The following is a 20706-nucleotide window of genomic DNA, read 5'->3' as shown; positions in this document are numbered from 1 at the left end:
ATTTGCAATTCGGTATGGTCCAGAGTATAAGATCTGCCATTTCCTGTTTAAATGTTTCAGTTTTGTGGGTTTAGGATGTGTTCTTAGTAAAACTAACTCAGCAACTTGAAATGTTTGTGCTTTCCTGACACCTCTTGTCATATTTCTGCTTTCTTTCCTTAGCTTTGCCACATAATGTTGTGTAAGCTCGTCTTACCTTTTCTTCTAAACTAACATGATTTGTTGTTGCTGTAAATTTAGGTAGAGGGTCTGTCCATTCATTTCTTTCTGTTTTATCCATAATTAATTCAGTTGGTGTGTATCCAGTAGAAATGTGAGTTAAATTGTTCACTATTTGTTCAAATGGTGCTAGGTATTCTACCCATTTTGTGTGCTTCTCTGGTGGGTGTGTTCTCATAAACTGTCCAAATTCTCGAAATGTTCTTTCTACTGGGTTTCCTGCCGCGTGAAATCTTGAAATTAAAATATGTTTAACATTCTGTTCTTCAATAAAAGTCTTCCATTTTAAACTGGTAAAATATGCTGCATTATCCGTGATCATAACTTCAGGTTTTCCTATTCTTACAAAATAATCTGTTAATAGACGTCTGGTAATAGCAGTGGTAGAAACTGAACGTAAAGCATATAATTTTAAATACTTTGTGAAAACATCTAACACAGCAAGGATGTATTTCATTCCTCCACATGCTTGTGGATAGGGTCCTGCAATATCTAAAGAAATTAGCTGTAATGGCCTCTTAGGTATGATTGGGTACAATTCATTCATGCTTGTGCGATTAGAATATTTGGCTTTCTGACATATGATGCATTTCCTAATATTACTCAATACTCTTCACCTTAAATTTGGAAAATAGCAATATTGTATAATCTTATCTGTACATTTGGTTACACCACAGTGTCCCCAAGTTCTGTGTGTAAATAAAATAAAATCATCAACATGAGCTTCAGGTAAGCAAACACACCAATGCTGTGATTCAGGGTTTCGTCGGTGAAATAATATTTCTTTGTGTAATGTGTAATATTTTTCAAGATGTGGGTCTGTTCCTGCACGTAATTTATTCTTTATCTGTATCCGCCTGGGATCATTGTCCTGCAGTATGGCTAACTTCCTGCACATGTTTTTGTAGTAAGGTGCAAATGTACCGTCATACATGAGTAAAATTTTGAAATCTGATGTTTGTTCTGTCACATCTGAAAATTCTTGTAGGCCTTGTGGCAAATGAGATAGAGCATCAGCTATAATGTTGGATTCTCCTTTTATATATATAATATCAAAATCATATTCTTGTAGTGATGCACACCAGCGTGCAAGACGTGAATGTGATAACTTGCATGATAGCAGGAAAGAAAGAGCTTGATGATCAGTATAAAGCTTAGTACGTTTTCCCCATAGAAAGTACCCAAACTTGCGAAATGCCCATACTATGGCAAGTGTTTCGCGCTCGGTCACTGAATATGACTTTTCGCATTCAGTGAGCATGCCGCTAGCAAAACTGATACGTTTGATGACTGTTTGTTCATTTTCTACATGAATTTGGAATAAAAATGCTCCGAGCCCATAGGAACTTGCATCTGTTACTAGGCAAAAGTCTGATGTCATGTCAGGATGACATAACAACAGTGCATTTACTAAAGCATTCTTAATTGCTTCAACATCTGTCTGACAGAACTCTGTCCATTTCCAAATATTATTTCTTTTGAGTAAAGATAGAAGATGTGGACTGTTAAGAAGGTGGTAGGGTACAAATTTCCTGAAGAACGAAGATAGACCAAGAAAGCCTTTGAGTTTTTTACGATTCTGTGGGGATGGAAAATTCTTAATTGCATCAATTTTTCTTGAGTCTTCAGTTGATATGATGTGACCAAGGAATTTGATTTCTCTCCTCCCTAATTTCGTTTTTGATAAATTGATAGTGACACCTGCGTCAGAAAATTTAGTCAGAAGTTGCTTCAAAAGATTAACATGTTCTTCCCAAGTAGTGGTGGCAATGACAATGTCATCAACATAAACTGTGATTTGTGATAACAATTGTGGTCCAAGAACAGCATGTAAGGCTTCAATAAATACTCCAGCACTCACTCGTAGACCAAAGGGTAGAACACAAAATTGATAACTACGTCCCTCACATAGAAATGCAATGTATTTATGGCTGTTTTTTATGGAGGTTCACCTGCCAAAACGATGAGCGGAGGTCGATATTGGTTAAATACTGTACATTAGGTTCAAGATGGCGCCGATAGAAAAGTGTAGTGGCACTGTGTTCTCGTCCAAAAGGCAAAAAATAAGCAGTTCGTGTAAAGAATGTGAAAAGTGAGTTATGAAAGGTATTTGGTGTGTCAAGTGCAACTATTGGTTACACGAAAAGTGCGCGAAAATAAACTTAAAATACATCAGTGAAGATTTTCCGTGGACGTGTCACGCTTGTTTACGTAACGAAACGGCAGATCTTGCAACTATAGTGGACTCCAAAAATGAAATTATAAAATTACTTCAAAATGACATTCAGGCATTAAAAACTGAAATACTATGTTTAAAGGAAGAAAATTCTAGATTAATACTTGAAAAACAGTCCAATGTGGGTGAAATACATAAAACAAAACAGCAACAAGAATTGAAAACCACGTGTGAAAGTGCAACTGCAAATGCAAGTAGTGTCACCAAAACTACAAAAAGTGGTCCTAAGGTTAAGCAAGCTCAATTTCAGTGTAAAAAGAATGTTAAAATTTACGGAGATAGTCATGCACGCAATATCTCAGATTGTATGTCTAACTCGACCACAGAAATCGTGCGCATTTCATCCGTTATTAAACCTGGGGCGAAGTTTGTTGATGTAACAAGCTCTGTAAACAACGACTGCACCGATTTTACAGAAAGTGATGTCGTTGTTATTATAGCAGGTTCAAACGACGTTTATTGCAACGAGGCCAGTTCATTTATTAAAAAGTTGATTGTTATGTTAATAATGTTGTCCCATACAAATGTGATCTTGTCAAATATTCCGGCGAGATTTGATCTGCCTGACTGGTCGTGTGTGAACCGAGAAATCCGATCTACAAATAAAAAATTAAAACATTTCTGCTCCAAGTTAAAAAATGTGAGACTGCTGGACCTTAACAGTTATCAAAGAAACAGCTTCTCTGTGTATGGACTACATCTTAATCGTCTGGGCAAGAATACTTTAGCAACTGACATCAACAGAGCTATTGAGGAAACAAAATGCGATAATTCAAATGTGATACCTTGTACCTCAGATGTCATACACACGAAAGACGGAAGTGATGATTATATATGCCTGCAGAGCAAGCAAACCGAAATAATTCCTCACTGCAGTGTCAAGACTGTTGATTTTTTAGGATAAAAAAGTCCCTCAGTGTTGCCAATTTAGAAACTATCAATTTGTGTGATAATGTTAACCTTGAGAAGGATATATCCTCTCATGATTGTACTAATGTATCATTTTTACATTATAATGTTGAGGGCTTGGGTAACAAAATCGATGTATTTGAGGCCTTAGTTACAGATCTGGCTCCACATGTAATCGTGGTTACAGAGCATCAAAAAGCTAACCATAATACTCAGTATTATAAGTTACAGGATTATAATCTTACATCGTTTTTTGTAGAACAGAACATAAAGGAGGGGGTGTTGCTACTTACGTAAGGAAATGTAACCTAATAAGTTCTGTAGAAAAAGTATCATGGGTTAAGGATTATTGTATCGAGAAAGACTTTGAAGCAGTGATAATTAAGTTAATGATTGTATCCGTCCCACTTATTGCGCTAGGTATATATCGAGCCCCTTCTGGTAATCTCGAGGTTTTCCTGGAAGCACTGGATAGTGTATTGGGGAAGCTAAGCAAGGGTGGCAATACAGTAAATATTGTAATTTTAGGAGACTTTAATATAAACACACTAAGCAACAGCCAGGAATGCAAAGGTTTACAAGACTGCATACGATCCTATGATATTACAGATCTACTTGGTCATGTGCCCACTAGAATAACTGAGTCAAGCAGCAGTTCCATAGATCATGTGATGACCAATTATGAAAATGTTGTTTCGGCACAGACTGTAAACGGGCACATATCTGATCATCTAGGACAATTATTAGTGATTGGTTGTCTTAATAAACTTAAACAAAACAAAAAATTTGAGAATAGAAGATTATTTTCTGAATACAACATCACCTTGCTAAAGAATACTTTGGGTCAAGAATCTTGGGAATCAGTTTATAGAGAAAGGGGAGTTGACAGCAAATGGGAAGTATTTTTAAAAATTTTAACTAGACATATTGATATTACTATCCCGGCAAAGAAGATGAATGTAAATAAAAATAAACCTCCAGTAGTCAAACGTGTAAAACTCGATGAAAAAACGAAAAGACTCAAAGAAGGAATGGAGTATATGTATAAGCTACACAGAGAAACCAGTCTTGATTCATATAAAGAGGATTATAAAAAATATAAATATGAGTATCGCAAGGAAGTAAGGAGAAGGAAAGTAGAACATATTAGTAAACAGATCCGAAATTCTGACTGTGTCTCAAAGTCGTGCTGGGCAGTAGTTAATGATATGAGGAACACTGATTCAAAAACTAAAATTAATAATATAGAGTTAAGTATACATAATGATAATTTTTCTGATCCTTATATAGTTAGCAATATATTTAATGATTACTTTATAGATGCTATTGAAAATGATACTTGCATGAAACAGGAGAGGCCGTTTAAATATGATAAGGAAAAGGAAAGGGACTCTTGTATGCTACCTACAGTAACCATCAAGGACGTAACAGAGCTAATTGACAACCTAAAAAATAAAAGATCAGCTGGATGGGATGAATTCTCTCCTTTTCTACTGAAAAAATGCAAGGGTGAGTTAGCCAGACCGTTAGTCCATCTAATAAATTGTGTACTTGAAGAAGGTGTGTTTCCGAAAAAACTGAAACTTGCTTTAGTTAAACCTTTATATAAAAAAGGGGAAATAAAACAACCACAGAACTACAGACCAGTTGCCTTAACGTCAGTGTTTGGTAAATTAATTGAAAAAATAATGCTAGAAATCCTAATTGAGCACTATAATATGAATAACTTAATAGGAGATTTCCGACACGGCTTTAGAAGTGGTCGGAGCACCATATCTGCAGCAGTACAGTTTGTACACTGTCTGATGGAGAAAATAAATAAGGGATACGAAACGGCAGGAGTGTTTTTAGATCTTTCCAAAGCGTTTGACAGAGTCCATCATGGCGCTCTTTTAAGTAAACTTGCTTATAATGGTGTCAGTGGGAAACTGTTGCTTTTAATAGAATCTTACCTTAAAGATAGACAACAATGCACAGAAGTTGTGTATGATAATGGAGAGGTAATTGCAAAAAGAAGATCAAAGATAAGGAACATAAATTTTGGTGTGCCACAAGGCTCTATCTTGGGCCCCTTCTTGTTTATTTGCTACGTGAATGATTTCCCAAAAGTATTAGACACCAGTCATCGTATTACTATGTATGCTGATGACACCTCTGGGGTTTGCTGGGCATTTTTGTTGAAAAAGCCCAAACACATTTTGAAAAAGAAAACCTGAGGGTCAATATTAACAAAACTAATTTAATTTATTTTAAGACAAGTAGTTCAAATAAAAATACTGTTCTAAATGAGGACATTCAGGAAAATACCTGTTCAGAATGTAAATTTCTGGGGATATATACAGATGACAGACTTTCATGGAATCAGCAAATAGACCATGTCTGTGGTAAAATAACATCTAGTCTGTATTTACTAAGGAGATTAGTTCAATATTTAGATATCGAAGCAATAAAAATAGCGTATTTTGGGTTGGTGTATCCCCATCTATCTTATGGAATTGTATTGTGGGGTGGGTGTAGCCAATACAATATAAAAAGGGTATTTGTATTGCAGAAAAGAGTAATAAGAACTATGGCAAAAGTAAGACCCAGAATTTCATGTAAAAACCTGTTTATTAAGTTTAATATTATGACTATCTATGCAGTATATATATGTTTCAATCAATATTATTAGTGAAAAAAGACAAAAAAGTGACAAACAGGAATATGGAAATCCATGATTACAATACAAGACACAAATCAGACTTTCATATGGTGAGCAGACGATTGAATCTAACAACAAATACCCCATTCATTAAGGGAGCAATATTTTATAATTCTCTGCCAAACAACCTGAAACAGCTTTCTGGTAGAATTTTTAAAAACGAGTTAAAAAAATGGCTTGTATTGAAGTGCCCATATAGTATGGTGCTGACATGATTTGACCTCAGGAATGCTATATTAAATATACTTCAATGATATTTTATGTAGTAGCATGTAATCTATTTATATTGTGTATCAATAATCTGAATGTAATTATTATAACATTGCCCATGCATGTTAAATACATGTTTCGAGCTGTAAGATAAATAAATAAATAAATAAATTATGAAATTTTAAAAGTTGTTCTTCCAAATTTATAGGTCATGTGTTGATTGGGATTATGACTTTGTTAATTTCTCGTGCATCCAGCCTTGCGTTCTTTCAATCTCTTTCAAAACTACGGGTTTCTTTGACCAAGGAATATTATAATATGTTCTACAGTATGTTTTGTGTGGTTTAACATCCATCTCATAAGTACAGCCTCTAATAATTCCAGGTCTCTCCACAAATACCTCAGCAAACTGTTGCAAAACTTCAAGTCATTCAAGTTGTTGTTCCTTCGTCAGATATTCAGATTCTGTGCATTTCTCAGATAAATCATTAGGTTTAATTAAAAGTTAAATCACATATGTTTGTTGCTGGTGGATACACCTGTGTTAACTCTATTGTCAGTTGTTGTTGGTTTATGGTTAAATGACATTTCCCTTTTCCTAAATCTATAATTGCTTGATATTCATTCAAAAAGTCAATTCCTAATATGCAATGCATAACTAATTTGTCTACTACCAGAAAACTGTAATTCAGTGGTATATTTGAAAATGTGAAGTTAATGAGAGCTTGAAATTTCATGTTCTTTGATTTGTTACCGGTGGCACTTATAATGTGACAATTGTGTACTGGCAATGTTTGTATGTTCATTATTTGTTTGAGTTCATTATATAAAGACATTGAACTGACACTTGCTTCTGCTCCTGTATCTAACATTACTTCCACTTCATAACTACCAACATAACTCGTGTTATAGCCTGAATAATCTTCTTTGTTTTACTGGTACTATTAAAATCTACATCTGATATAATTCTTTTTCTGTTTTCTTACTGTCATCATATTGGAGAAAACAAATCGTCGGTTCTGTTGCGCTGTGCTCCCTATCGACCGTAACTCGAGCGCTTAGCTCAGTAGTCATTCGTTTTCCGGCAAATTCGGCTGTTGCTGCGGGTTGGGTTCATTGCCCAACTCAATAATATTAACATTTCTGTTGCGCGTCACCCAAGTATCAGCTGTTTGGTTGTTGACATTACCTCGCGTCGCATTGGGAGTTCCGTTAGGTAGGAATTGTGGATTGTGGTATTGCAAGTGTCGTGGCGGTGGTACATTGTAATTTCCCCATGCATTATTTCGCCCATGACTGTAACTGGTATTGTCACTACTGTTATTCCTGCAATAAATGTTTGGATGTTGTTGTATGTTGTTTCTCTGAAAATATCCTGGATGGTACCTGTTATCCTCTCTTCTTTGATCCCTATGATTTCGGTTCCTTCTTCTGTTGTTATTTTGAATAAAACTGTTATTGTTCTGATTGTAATTACTGTTGGGATAACCATTATAGTAATAATTACTGTTTCCTTGCCAATCCTGCGAGTTGTTTCTCCTAATATTGAATGGATTTGTCCCAGTGTAGTGCGAATTTTTTCTTTTGAGTGTTTTGTTGTGGTGACAGAGGCGGATTCCAATAGCCTCTGTCATTTCTGTTGTGCGTACACGAATTGCTTGGATGGATCGGATACAATTGATTGAAATTCCTGATCTCATCTCTGTAAACAACATCTATCTCATCAACATAACTAAAAAAATTCTTTATGTTGTCCTCGGACACTCCTATTAATTTATCACGGTAAGGAAATGGTAAGTGGCTTTTAAGTGTTCTAATTACGTCTGGTAAATCTGCTGGTTTTGTCCAATATAATGTTTTGTCTAGGTAGCGTTCAAAGAATTTCTTCGGGTTGTAAATTTCTGGATTGTATACTTCTCGTTTTAAACTTTGCTGTTCTGTGATCGACCAGAATTCCTCAAGAAATGCTTGTTCAAACTGTTCAAATGTTAAACATCGTCTTTTCATTGCTGCTCCCCACTTAGCTGCTCTTCCACGTAACAAATTTGTAACATATCGAATTTTATCGGCTTCTAACCAATGTCTCGGGAAAATACCGTCAAAAGAGCGGATGAAAACAATCGGATGCACTTTGTCTTTCTCATCACATGAAAATGTCTGAAAGTATCCATGTCGTACTAATGTTTCATCAGCTACTCCTGATGGTATTATGGGTCCTGCATTTTGTGTCAAACTGTGCATAGTATGTGGTGATGTTTGATAGTAATTTTGATCTTGTGGTAGCATTCAAAATCGTTCATTGGGATTTGTATCACTCATTGGTAATTCTATTTTCGGCAGTGTGCTGGGTCTAGCATTATTAAGATTCTCATTTATGTTTTGGTTGCCTGTTATGGGTTTTGGTATCACTGACAAACATGGTATAACATTCTCTTTAAGTCTACATACCTCTTTCTGAATATTATCTGTTTCTCCCTTTACTTGTTCCTTTGTCTTATCTAAAATGATCTGTGTCATTGTCTCAAACTTCTCATCTAAATAATCATCACATAATTTGCATTCATGTACAAGTTTCTCTGCTAGAGTTGTGTCATTCTTTAAAGATGCTACATCTGCTCTGTCTTCAAGTTTTTCTAACTTTTCCTGTAAGGATTTCTGCTCCAATATTACATCATTTAATCTGTCTGAAAGGTCTGTAATCGTCAGGTCTAAGTGTTCTTGGTTTGTTTTTACGGAATTGTGTGACTGTCGTAATTCGTCAACTTGGGTACTGGTTTTCTGTTGTTCAAAAACTACTGTTAACAATTTCTCATTACATCGTTGTAAGTCATTTTTTGTCTCGTCACTGAATTCCACAAATACATTTTCTTGTCTCGCAACCTTGTCTGATAAGTCAGTAAATTTCCTTCCAAGACTACTGGTGGTTTCTGTCAAGTCGGCAATTTGTCTCGATTGTTTTTCAAAATTTTGTTTTATGTCCCGTGTCAGTTCATCGAATTTAGTGTCAAATTTTCCAATGTCACGTTTTAAATTGTCGTGTAAAGCGTCAAATCTTTTGTCTAAAGTGTCAAATTTTCTGTTTTGGTAACCAAGTAACTTCAGAATCTGGTTGAGCATGTCAGAGTCCTGTGTCTTAGTTTCGTCATTTTTTCGTGTCTGATTGATGTCTGGTTCTGAAGTTGACGTTGTCAATGTCACGTTTTGTCGCGTAGTACTCACTCTCCATTTGCCTGTATATCTGTTTAAATATAGGGGTTGTTGTCTTAATCGATCCGGTAAAATTATGTCTTGAACATCCTCACTATTAAGTTCAATATTCATTTGACTGTCGGACATGTTTTGCAATGTGTCACTTTCACTAAGCTCGTCCGCGGAAACAATTTCTACGCGTCTAGCGTCCATCTTGCGATTTTCGTAATTAATTGCAAATAAAATTTTTTTAAATATGATATGTTGAAATCTGAAATTTCTCTTATGGAAATGGATATTTCTATATGATTTCTAATTAGAAATTGAATTATTAAACTGGTACTCAAATTTCCTTGTCACAAATAAATGACTGTGAATATGCTCTTCACTTACCATTTGCAATAATAGTAGTATATCAATTTTAACTACAATTTGAAAAAATAATGTCGAAATAAATGGATCGGAATAAAGGAAGTACAGATGGCTGCTTGAAACTGGAAAAAATGTAAATTTCTCTACTCACCAACTTTTTTTTTTCAGTCTTATGTTGCAAATGTAGCGTCAAATATACAGTTGTCAATCCAAAATTTTTCTTTTGCGTCCGTGCAAATTATTTTGTGGAACGTTATCCTTTTCCCTTTTTTTTTACCAAATTAATTTCCTCAGCATGAAAATGAAAATTAACACGAATTAATAACAGGGAAAACAATATTGTTGTAAATTTCATGCACGTAACATTACAATTGAAATGAATGAGACTTAGTCCAAATTCATTTTCTGATGCTATTAAGTGGTTAAAATTAGATAAAATGTCCAAAATTTATAATAACTGCACTTGTATCAAATCCAAACTGCACTTGTATCAAATCCAAACTGCACTTGTATCAAATCCAAACTGCACTTGTATCAAATCCAAAGATTGCAAGTCCTGTCACCAGGACACCAATTGTAGTGTTCCCCTTCTCCTCGGGTTTCTGCCGTGAAAAATATAAAATAAAAAATCTGATTGGGTTTGGAATCTTGGTGGTTTCAGTTACGGATAAGGCGGACTTCGTATTATTGATTGACATCGTGCTATAATTTGACCGTGCATGGCAGACCGGGTCGGCAACACTACAAAAAGCGACTGTACGGAAATAGCATCAGAAACTAATTGAAATTTACCTTATAATCTTGTTAGATACGCATTATTAATTACAATGTAGTCTTCATGGCTGTCCTCGTAATTTCTCTTGTAGGACGACCCGTCTTTCACTTTTCTCTGTCTGTTGAAAACTTCTTCAAGTTGCCACTGTCATGATCAGTTTACAAATTTGATGATAACCACCTCGAATCACTATTGAAGCAACCTCGCTTTGTAATGTAATTTTAATTTCCACCCAAAAGCGCATTCAACACATCGCCGAAAAAACACACATCTTTCGTATGAAGACAAGAGAGAGAGTCCTCAATTAGTTCTTAAAAAACAAAAACAAAAACCTACGCAAAAGTAAAAAGACGAACAAAATTATTTATAAAATCGGTCGCTGGCGCAGCGCTCTTCTGCGTGCGCGATCGTAAATTATATCTTTGTATTGGCGGAGGCGCGGAAGTCAAAGTACCATTACACCCTGTAGTGTCAATAAGGAGTACTATCTACAGGTTCTGCATCACCTTCAAAAAGCACTGAGATGCAAATGGCCGGACTTGTCGGCAGCGAGCAGTTGACGATTTACCACAATAAGGCACCCACTGAACATTCTCGAAGAATTCACAGATTTTTGGCCAAACATAACACGAATATGGTTTTTTAGACTCCTTATTATCCTGACCACCCCCCCCCCCCCCTCCCCCAATGAACTATGGACCTTGCCGTTGGTGGGGAGGCTTGCATGCCTCAGCGATACAGATAGCCGTACCGTAGGTGCAACCACAACGGAGGGGTATCTGTTGAGAGGCCAGACAAACGTGTGGTTCCTGAAGAGGGGCAGCAGCCTTTTCAGTAGTTGCAGGGGCAACAGTCTGGATGATTGACTGATCTGGCCTCGTAACACTAACCAAAACAGCCTTGCTGTGCTGGTACTGCAAACGGTTGAAAGCAAGGGAAGGGGAAACAACAGCCGTAATTTTCCCAAGGGCATGCAGCTTTACTGTATGGTTAATGATGATGGCGTCCTCTTGGGTAAAATATTCCGGAGGTAAAATAGACCCCCACTCGGATCTCCGGGCGGGGACTACTCAAGAGGACGTCATTATCAGAAAGAAAACTGGCATTCTACGGATCAGAGCGTGGAATGTCAGATTCCTTAATCGGGCAGGTAGGTTAGAAAATTTAAAAAGGGAAATGGATAGGTTAAAGTTAGATATAGTGGGAATTAGTGAAGTTCGGTGGCAGGAGGAACAAGACTTTTGGTCAGGTGAATACAGGGTTATAAATACAAAGTCAAATAGGGGTAATGCAGGACTAGGTTTAATAATGAATAAAAAATTAGGAATGCAGGTAAGCTACTACAAACAGCATAGTGAACGCATTATTGTGGCCAAGATAGACACGAAGCCCGCGCCTATTACAGTAGTACAAGTTTATATGCCAACTAGCTCTGCAGATGACAAAGAAATTGAAGAAATGTATGACGAAATAAAAGAAATTATTCAGATAGTGAAGGGAGACGAAAATTTAATAGTCATGGGTGACTGGAATTCGTTTGTAGGAAAAGGGAGAGAAGGAAACGTAGTAGGTGAATATGGATTGGGGGTAAGAAATGAAAGAGGAAGCCGCCTGGTGGAATTTTGCACACAGCACAACTTAATCATAGCTAACACTTGGTTCAAGAATCATAAAAGAAGGTTGTATACATGGAAGAATCCTGGAGATACTAAAAGGTATCAGATTATATAATGGTAAGACAGAGATTTAGGAACCAGGTTTTAAATTGTAAGACATTTCCAGGGGCAGATGTGGACTCTGACCACTATCTATTGGTTATGAACTGTAGATTAAAACTGAAGAAACTGCAAAAAGGTGGGAATTTAAGGAGATGGGATCTGGATAAACTGACTAAACCAGAGGTTGTACAGAGTTTCAGGGAGAGCGTAAGGGAACAATTGGCAGGAATGGGGGAAAGAAATACAGTAGAAGAAGAATGGGTAGCTCTGAGGGATGAAGTAGTGAAGGCAGCAGAGGATCAACTAGGTAAAAAGACAAGGGCTAGTAGAAATCCTTGGGCAACAGAAGAAATATTTAATTTAATTGATGAAAGGAGAAAACATAAAAATGCAGTAAATGAAGCAGGCAAAACGGAATACAAATGCCTCAAAAATGAGATCGACAGGAAGTGCAAAATGGCTAAGCAGGGATGGCTGGAGGACAGATGTAAGGATGTAGAGGCTTATCTCACTAGGGGTAAGATAGATACAGCCTACAGGAAAATTAAAGAGACCTTTGGAGAAAAGAGAATTACTTGTATGAATATCAAGAGCTCAGATGGAAACCCAGTTCTAAGCAAAGTAGGGAAAGCAGAAAGGTGGAAGGAGTATATAGAGGGTCTATACAAGGGCAATGTACTTGAGGACAATATTATGGAAATGGAAGAGGATGTAGATGAAGATGAAATGGGAGATATGTTACTGCGTGAAGAGTTTGACAGAGCACTGAAAGACCTGAGTCAAAACAAGGCCCCGGGAGAAGACAACATTCCATTAGAACTACTGACAGCCTTGGGAGAGCCAGTCCTGACAAAACTCTACCATCTGGTGAGCAAGATGTATGAGACAGGTGAAATACCCTCAGACTTCAAAAAGAATATAATAATTCCAATCCCAAAGAAAGCAGGCGTTGACAGATGTGAAAATTACCGAACTATCAGTTTAATAAGTCACGGCTGCAAAATACTGACGCGAATTCTTTACAGACAAATGGAAAAACTAGTAGAAGCCGACCTAGGGGAAGATCAGTTTGGAATCCGTAGAAATATTGGAACACGTGAGGCAATACTGACCCTACGACTTATCTTAGAAGCTAGATTAAGGAAAGGCAAACCTACGTTTCTAGCTTTTGTAGACTTAGAGAAAGCTTTTGACAATGTTGACTGGAATACTCTCTTTCAAATTCTGAAGGTGGCAGGGGTAAAATATAGGCAACGAAAGGCTATTTACAATTTGTATAGAAGCAAAATGGCAGTTACAAGAGTCGAGGGGCATGAAACGGGAGCAGTGGTTGGAAAGGGAGTGAGACAGGATTGTAGCCTCTCCCCGATGTTATTCAGTGTGTATATTGAGCAAGCAGTGAAGAAAACAAAAGAAAAATTCGGAGTAGGTATTAAAATCCATGGAGAAGAAATAAAAACTTTGAGGTTCGCCGATGACATTGTAATTCCATCAGAGACAGCAGAGGACTTGGAAGAGCAGTTGAATGGAATGGATAGTGTCTTGAAAGGAGGATATAAAATGAACATCAACAAAAGCAAAATGAGGATAATGGAATGTAGTCGAATGAAGTTGGGTGATGCTGAGGGAATTAGATTAGGAAATGAGACACTTAAAGTAGTAAAGGAGTTTTGCTATTTGGGGAGCAAAATAATTGATGATGGTCGAAGTAGAGAGGATATAAAATGTAGACTGGCAATGGCAAGGAAAGCATTTCTGAAGAAGAGAAATTTGTTAACATTGAGTATAGATTTAAGTGCCAGGAAGTCGTTTCTGAAAGTATTTGTATGGAGTGTAGCCATGTATGGAAGTGAAACATGGATGATACATAGTTTGGACAAGAAGAGAATAGAAGCTTTCGAAATGTGGTGCTACAGAAGAATGCTGAAGATTAGATGGGTATATCACATAACTAATGAGGAGGTATTGAATAGAATTGGGGAGAAGAGGAGTTTGTGGCACAACTTGACAAGAAGAAGGGACCGGTTGGTAGGACATGTTCTGAGGCATCAAGGGATCGTAAATTTAGCATTGGAGGGCAGCATGGAGGGTAAAAATCATAGAGGGAGACCAAGAGATGAATACACTAAGCAGATTCAGAAGGATGTAGGTTGCGGTAGGTACTGGGAGATGAAGAAGCTTGCACAGGATAGAGTAGCATGGAGAGCTGCATCAAACCAGTCTCAGGACTGAAGACCACAACAACATTATCCTGACATGGCACCGAGTGACCTCTGGCTTTTCCACAAACTGAAAAAGATTCTGAAAGCAATCAGTTTTCAGAACAGGGAAGACAGTGCACACAATTTGACAGAGTAGCTGCGTAGCACGGCAAATGAGGCTTTCCAGCGATGCTTCCCCACAGAGGCAGCAGTGTTGGGAAAGGTGTGTAGAAGCTGATTGAACGAGATTTGTGTCAAACAACTGTATCTAACCAAAGCCTGATTCTACAAGTAAAAGTCTGATCCTCAGCGGTCAGTAAATAAAGATAGACATGAGTTGGAAAGAAAATCAATTTATTTATGAAAATACAACGTACCATCACCAACAAACTTTACATACTCACATACTCCTTTACCTTTAATCCAAATAAACACAGACTCATTTACTGATATTTTATGTTTACTACGAGTATACAAGGACAATGCAGAAGGTGACATATAGGCAGATTTACCAAAGTCTTTATTTGCAAGTTCTGCCATATGATAGGTACGGTAGGCAATAATGTCTCTATCAACAAAACTTTCAAGTCCAAGTACATTGCCTGGAACTGTAGCTCAACTGCAGCGTGGGGCTATACCATAGAGAGTGGGCGACTGGAGACGGGGCGAAAAAGGGAAGACGTTGTAACAACGTAGGTGGCTTACGATGGAGAAGTTTCTCTGAACTGTATAAAAAGGTGTTGCCACCACCACAGCCATATTCCGCTGCGCACCCAATCTACGAAATGCAGTCCACCTCGTGACAAACCTACTCTGATCCCTTCCTCACACTGGCTGTACCCTGTGTGAGACCTGTTTTGAGCACCTGTGAAGCACAATATATTCGAGTCTCCCCCCCCCCCCTCCCCCTCCCTCCCTCACATGCCACATGTAGATCCTACCTTATCACAGGCAAAGCCATATCATATACTAATTCTGCAGTAACTTCTTCACAGCCTTTTATATGGGCCTGACTGCTAACCAGCTGATCACAATCAAACTGTGGCCAAGAGCAAAGCTGACCTCTCGGTGGAGAGGTTTGCTGAGCACAACATTCTCTACTTCAATAGCTGCTTCACAATCTGGAGCATCAGAATCCCTGCCCAACGACAGTAGCTTTTCTGAATTACACAATACTGGCCCTCTTGCACTACACAGGCAGGAACTGTCCTTACAACACTCCTTCGATCATGCAATCCTCCTGGCCTCAATCTCTGGTAGCCCCTGTTCCACAACCACCTCCACTACGTACCCACGCGGTTCTACACTCAACTTCTTGTCCGGAGTCACCATCTTTTTATGTTGTATACCCTCTCCCAGTCCATTCCCCCACACCAGTCTGCTCCACCTGCAGCCGTTCCTGTCTGTGCCACGATGATCTCTCCAGCACCACATTTCTGTCTCATACACTGTTTCTAGCTCTCAACCATCAGCAAACCTTTCTTCTAATCCTCTCTCCTACTCCCCATCTGCACCTTCCTCTCCCCCAATTTCACTCCATAGAACCACTCATCCCCAGCCAAAATCCAAGGCCGGTACTTGAGATACGTCGTTCATGAACAAATGGGTCCAAAGGAACGGTTCACAAAGATTAATGGTAGGAGTGAGGATCTAATTCTAAGAAACGGTCTTTCATTGTTCACTTCAGTCACGGCTTCCCACTTACAGTTCCCGGGAACAGGAAACGGTCAGTCTCATTCCCACAGTGGCACGTCGGCTGGTCTCGCTCCAGCCTCGGTCCCGTTCACGTCTGTCTCAGTCTCAGCCTCCCTCGGCTGCACTCGTCCTTCTACGTGTGGCCACTCACAGTTCCACTGCCTACTGCTCCTAGTCGGTACCAAGTTGTCTGTTTCGTTTGCTGCGCATGCCGATTCTAGATCTGTTTCAAACATTTTTTGAACTCTGGGCTTCTGGTTCTTTTCGTATTCTATTCAGTGTCCATGACCGGCAATTAAAATCTATTTTATAATTATGAAAATCACATACAAATTTCACGGTATGTAATACATACATCTTTTCAGGTAACAAAAGCGCATATCAGCTTACTTCACTACTTTGATAAACAGCAGAAGATATACTTATGGAGAGGCAAGTTTTTTTTGTTATTACACATGCAAAGGAAGTCGGCATGGCACACATGAATGGCCACTTTTTTTGATCCACGGTAAAACAGCATGTTCATTGCTATGGAAGGCAGACTGACTTACAACTGCATGAAGCCCATACACCATAAACGAGTGTTTGGTGTTACATTTTGTAAAGAGAACATCTTTTACAATATTACTCAAGTGGCACAGCGCGGCGCAGGAAAAATTGGCCCCGAGTACTAGACTGCCCATTGTTGTTCACCAATCGTCATCCGTCGTTTCGAAATAGTTGTTTGCATTAGCTTATTTGTTATTTCTTTATCGCCTAATTATTACATGTTTATCCAGTCTGCTCATAGTGGCCAACAAATAGTGTGTAACAGGTGAGTAGTCTGTACTCAGGATCGGTTTTCATTTTCCACCTTATACTGTTTCACTGTGATCAGCCCCGTAATGCTACAGTTGGCTAAACGAGAGGTTTTGCAAAATCACAAATATTACTTCTACAACTGTGTGATCATTCTGTAATGAATAAAAACTCTGTACTCCAGGGGGGAGGCAAGTGGCCCCTCTTGGCTCCTTTCATTCTTCAGTCACCCATGCTAATAATTTTCAATTTTTCATAGGAACCATACACTGTGCACAAACGAACTGTGAACAAGTAAAAATGGACGGTTCCCAAAAAAGAGCTATCACCAGTGAAATACACTCCTGGAAATGGAAAAAAGAACACATTGACACCGGTGTGCCAGACCCACCATACTTGCTCCGGACACTGCGAGAGGGCTGTACAAGCAATGATCACACGCACGGCACAGCGGACACACCAGGAACCGCGGTGTTGGCCGTCGAATGGCGCTAGCTGCGCAGCATTTGTGCACCGCCGCCGTCAGTGTCAGCCAGTTTGCCGTGGCATACGGAGCTCCATCGCAGTCTTTAACACTGGTAGCATGCCGCGACAGCGTGGACGTGAACCGTATGTGCAGTTGACGGACTTTGAGCGAGGGCGTATAGTGGGCATGCGGGAGGCCGGGTGGACGTACCGCTGAATTGCTCAACACGTGGGGCGTGAGGTCTCCACAGTACATCGATGTTGTCGCCAGTGGTCGACGGAAGGTGCACGTGCCCGTCGACCTGGGACCGGACCGCAGCGACGCACGGATGCACGCCAAGACCGTAGGATCCTACGCAGTGCCGTAGGGGACCACACCGCCACTTCCCAGCAAATTAGGGACACTGTTGCTCCTGGGGTATCGGCGAGGACCATTCGCAACCATCTCCATGAAGCTGGGCTACGGTCCCGCACACCGTTAGGCCGTCTTCCGCTCACGCCCCAACATCGTGCAGCCCGCCTCCAGTGGTGTCGCGACAGGCGTGAATGGAGGGACGAATGGAGACGTGTCGTCTTCAGCGATGAGAGTCGCTTCTGCCTCGGTGCCAATGATGGTCGTATGCGTGTTTGGCGCCGTGCAGGTGAGCGCCGAAATCAGGACTGCATACGACCGAGGCACACACGGCCAACACCCGGCATCATGGTGTGGGGAGCGATCTCCTACACTGGCCGTACACCACTGGTGATCGTCGAGAGGACACTGAACAGTGCATGGTACATCCAAACCGTCATCGAACCCATCGTTCTACCATTCCTAGACCGGCAAGGGAACTTGCTGTTCCAACAGGACAATGCACGTCCGCATGTATCCCGTGCCACCCAACGTGCTCTAGAAGGTGTAAGTCAACTACCCTGGCCAGCAAGATCTCTGGATCTGTCCCCCATTGAGCATGTTTGGGACTGGATGAAGCGTCGTCTCATGCGGTCTGCACGTCCAGCATGAACGCTGGTCCAACTGAGGCGCCAGGTGGAAATGGCATGGCAAGCCGTTCCACAGGACTACATCCAGCATCTCTACGATCGTCTCCATGGGAGAATAGCAGCCTGCATTGCTGCGAAAGGTGGATATACACTGTACTAGTGCCGACATTGTGCATGCTCTGTTGCCTGTGTCTATGTGCCTGTGGTTCTGTCAGTGTGATCATGTGATGTATCTGACCCCAGGAATGTGTCAATAAAGTTTCCCCTTCCTGGGACAATGAATTCACGGTGTTCTTATTTCAATTTCCAGGAGTGTAGTTCCCAAGGATGAACGAGTTTGTCCGTCTCTAGCTGGTACATTGTCGCTGGCTGGGGCAATGATGGCACGTTCACTTGCTCTTTGACCTCTGAAAAAGGATTAACTTGAACGCCTCAACCATACAGTGAATTGTTACCTTCCTTCTACCTACATTTCCGTAAGTATCATGTACATGTGTATCAAACATATTATTCACAAGGTAATATAGTTCCATCCCTCCTTATGTTAATGTGTTTTTTCATAAAGTGTTGCAGTAAATTATAGAACAAACACATACGTATACATCACATTGTGTGAAGTTTTTAGTCAATGACCTGTATAAATATTGCTGGATCATTTATATATGAAAAAATCCATACCAGACTGATACAGTTTGGTAAGCCCCGTACCAATATTTGCTCGAGTTCGACATTTGTTTAAGAAGTTTAAAGTTCTGTAATTAATTTGCTGCTGTTGTGTGTCTAATTCTCCTTAACCAGTCATGCAATGAAGTTTTTAAACACTTCTTGAAATGAGATGTTTCTGAACTGTACACAAGCTTCAGAGCATCACCAGCCCAAAATAGTTTATATCCATCTTATGTTTTTCATTCAGGGCTTTATACGTTTTAGGTTTTTTATCCTGGTTTTAAAACAAACTTCAGTGCTTGACATGAGACGTTTTCTGACCAAGAGCAAATAATGTGCACAAACTCTTTCATGAAAACAATGCCTTCAACATAAAACTACTTACCAATGAGTGCTGAAAGAGCAGTGTCAGCAAGTGTGTTCAGAGATACAAAGCTGAAAGCAATGTGAGGGATGCTCATGTCATCTTTCTTACACGGTCTAACTGTCGTCCAGTGTGTAAACGTCATTTGGTAACGATGATTGACGCTGGTAAATTTCTTGTTTGTTGGATTCAGCTTACCTCTACTGATGAAATACACTCTACCCTCCTGAAACAAGTAATAATATATTAATACAGGTAATAACAATGTTGTGCTTTCAGAATAAAAGCAGTCTTGGTTGCAAAATTATTTAATATCAATAATGCATTGCACCTTTTTGGGGCATCATCATATTCCGCAAAGGCAGCTGCATACGTAACCCATCCATCACAAAGCCACATGCAACAATCCATTTTATGTGGCTTTATGATGAATGGGATGCATATCCAGCTTATTTTAGGCAATCTGGTGATCCCTCAAAAGGATTAAACGCATTATTGATGTTAAATAATTTCGCAACCTACATTCATTTTATTTTAACAATGGACACTCCAGGCAGGAATATCAACAAAGTAGGAAAAGACAGATTATTACTTACCGTAAAGAAGACACATTAAGCTGCAGACAAGTACACTGAAAAGGCACGCACATAGAGCTCAGTAATAGTGAAGTTTTTCACCTACCTTCAAATGTCAAACCTACAAGGCAAAAACAAATATGTCTGCCTTTATTTAATTAACAATGTGTTCACCTTGCAGGATATTATTAGCCCAGTCATCTGCAAAGCTAACTTCTGATATTATGTTGTGTAAAATGAACATGCTTCACAGAGAACAAAGCACACAATAAAAACAAATCGCAACAGTTATGTTACTAAATGGATGACTTCACTGTCTGTTGCAATGTTACCAGACCTACAAACAATTAACTGTTAATCACTGTTACTCTGATACAGGTTTACAATGAGCACAATTAGGGCCTCACAACAATGTGTGTCACTGCAGAGATGAAACGAGTGAAATGTGCAAGAGAGTGTGGGAAGAAAACTTTGGGCTGACTTACCTCTGATTAACAAAAATGGGCACATGTTAGAGGTATATAATTTTACACTGTTATTACCATTGTATTACACATTTGTACATGTGATCTGTACAATAACAATAAATAACAACACTATCTAGTAATTACTGGATTTTCCCCAAAGAAGAA

The 20706-nt window shown here is 39.1% G+C and overlaps 1 protein-coding gene across 3 annotated transcripts in view; it reads right to left on the bottom strand.

Annotated features, from left to right (window-relative positions):
* Positions 1-20706, bottom strand: part of LOC126106597 (replication protein A 70 kDa DNA-binding subunit-like) — a 170869-nt gene that overhangs the window by 84419 nt on the left and 65744 nt on the right. For all 3 annotated transcript variants that reach the window (XM_049912943.1, XM_049912941.1, XM_049912942.1), the window contains exon 7: positions 19521-19725. In XM_049912943.1, the coding sequence (XP_049768900.1) occupies positions 19521-19725 (205 nt within the window). The remainder of the gene's footprint in view (positions 1-19520; positions 19726-20706) is intronic.

This window comes from Schistocerca cancellata, chromosome 10 (assembly GCF_023864275.1).
Source record: "Schistocerca cancellata isolate TAMUIC-IGC-003103 chromosome 10, iqSchCanc2.1, whole genome shotgun sequence".
Classification (NCBI taxonomy): domain Eukaryota; kingdom Metazoa; phylum Arthropoda; class Insecta; order Orthoptera; family Acrididae; genus Schistocerca; species Schistocerca cancellata.
Note: the sequence above shows the minus strand (reverse complement) of the source record. Positions and strands in the feature narration are given on the sequence as shown.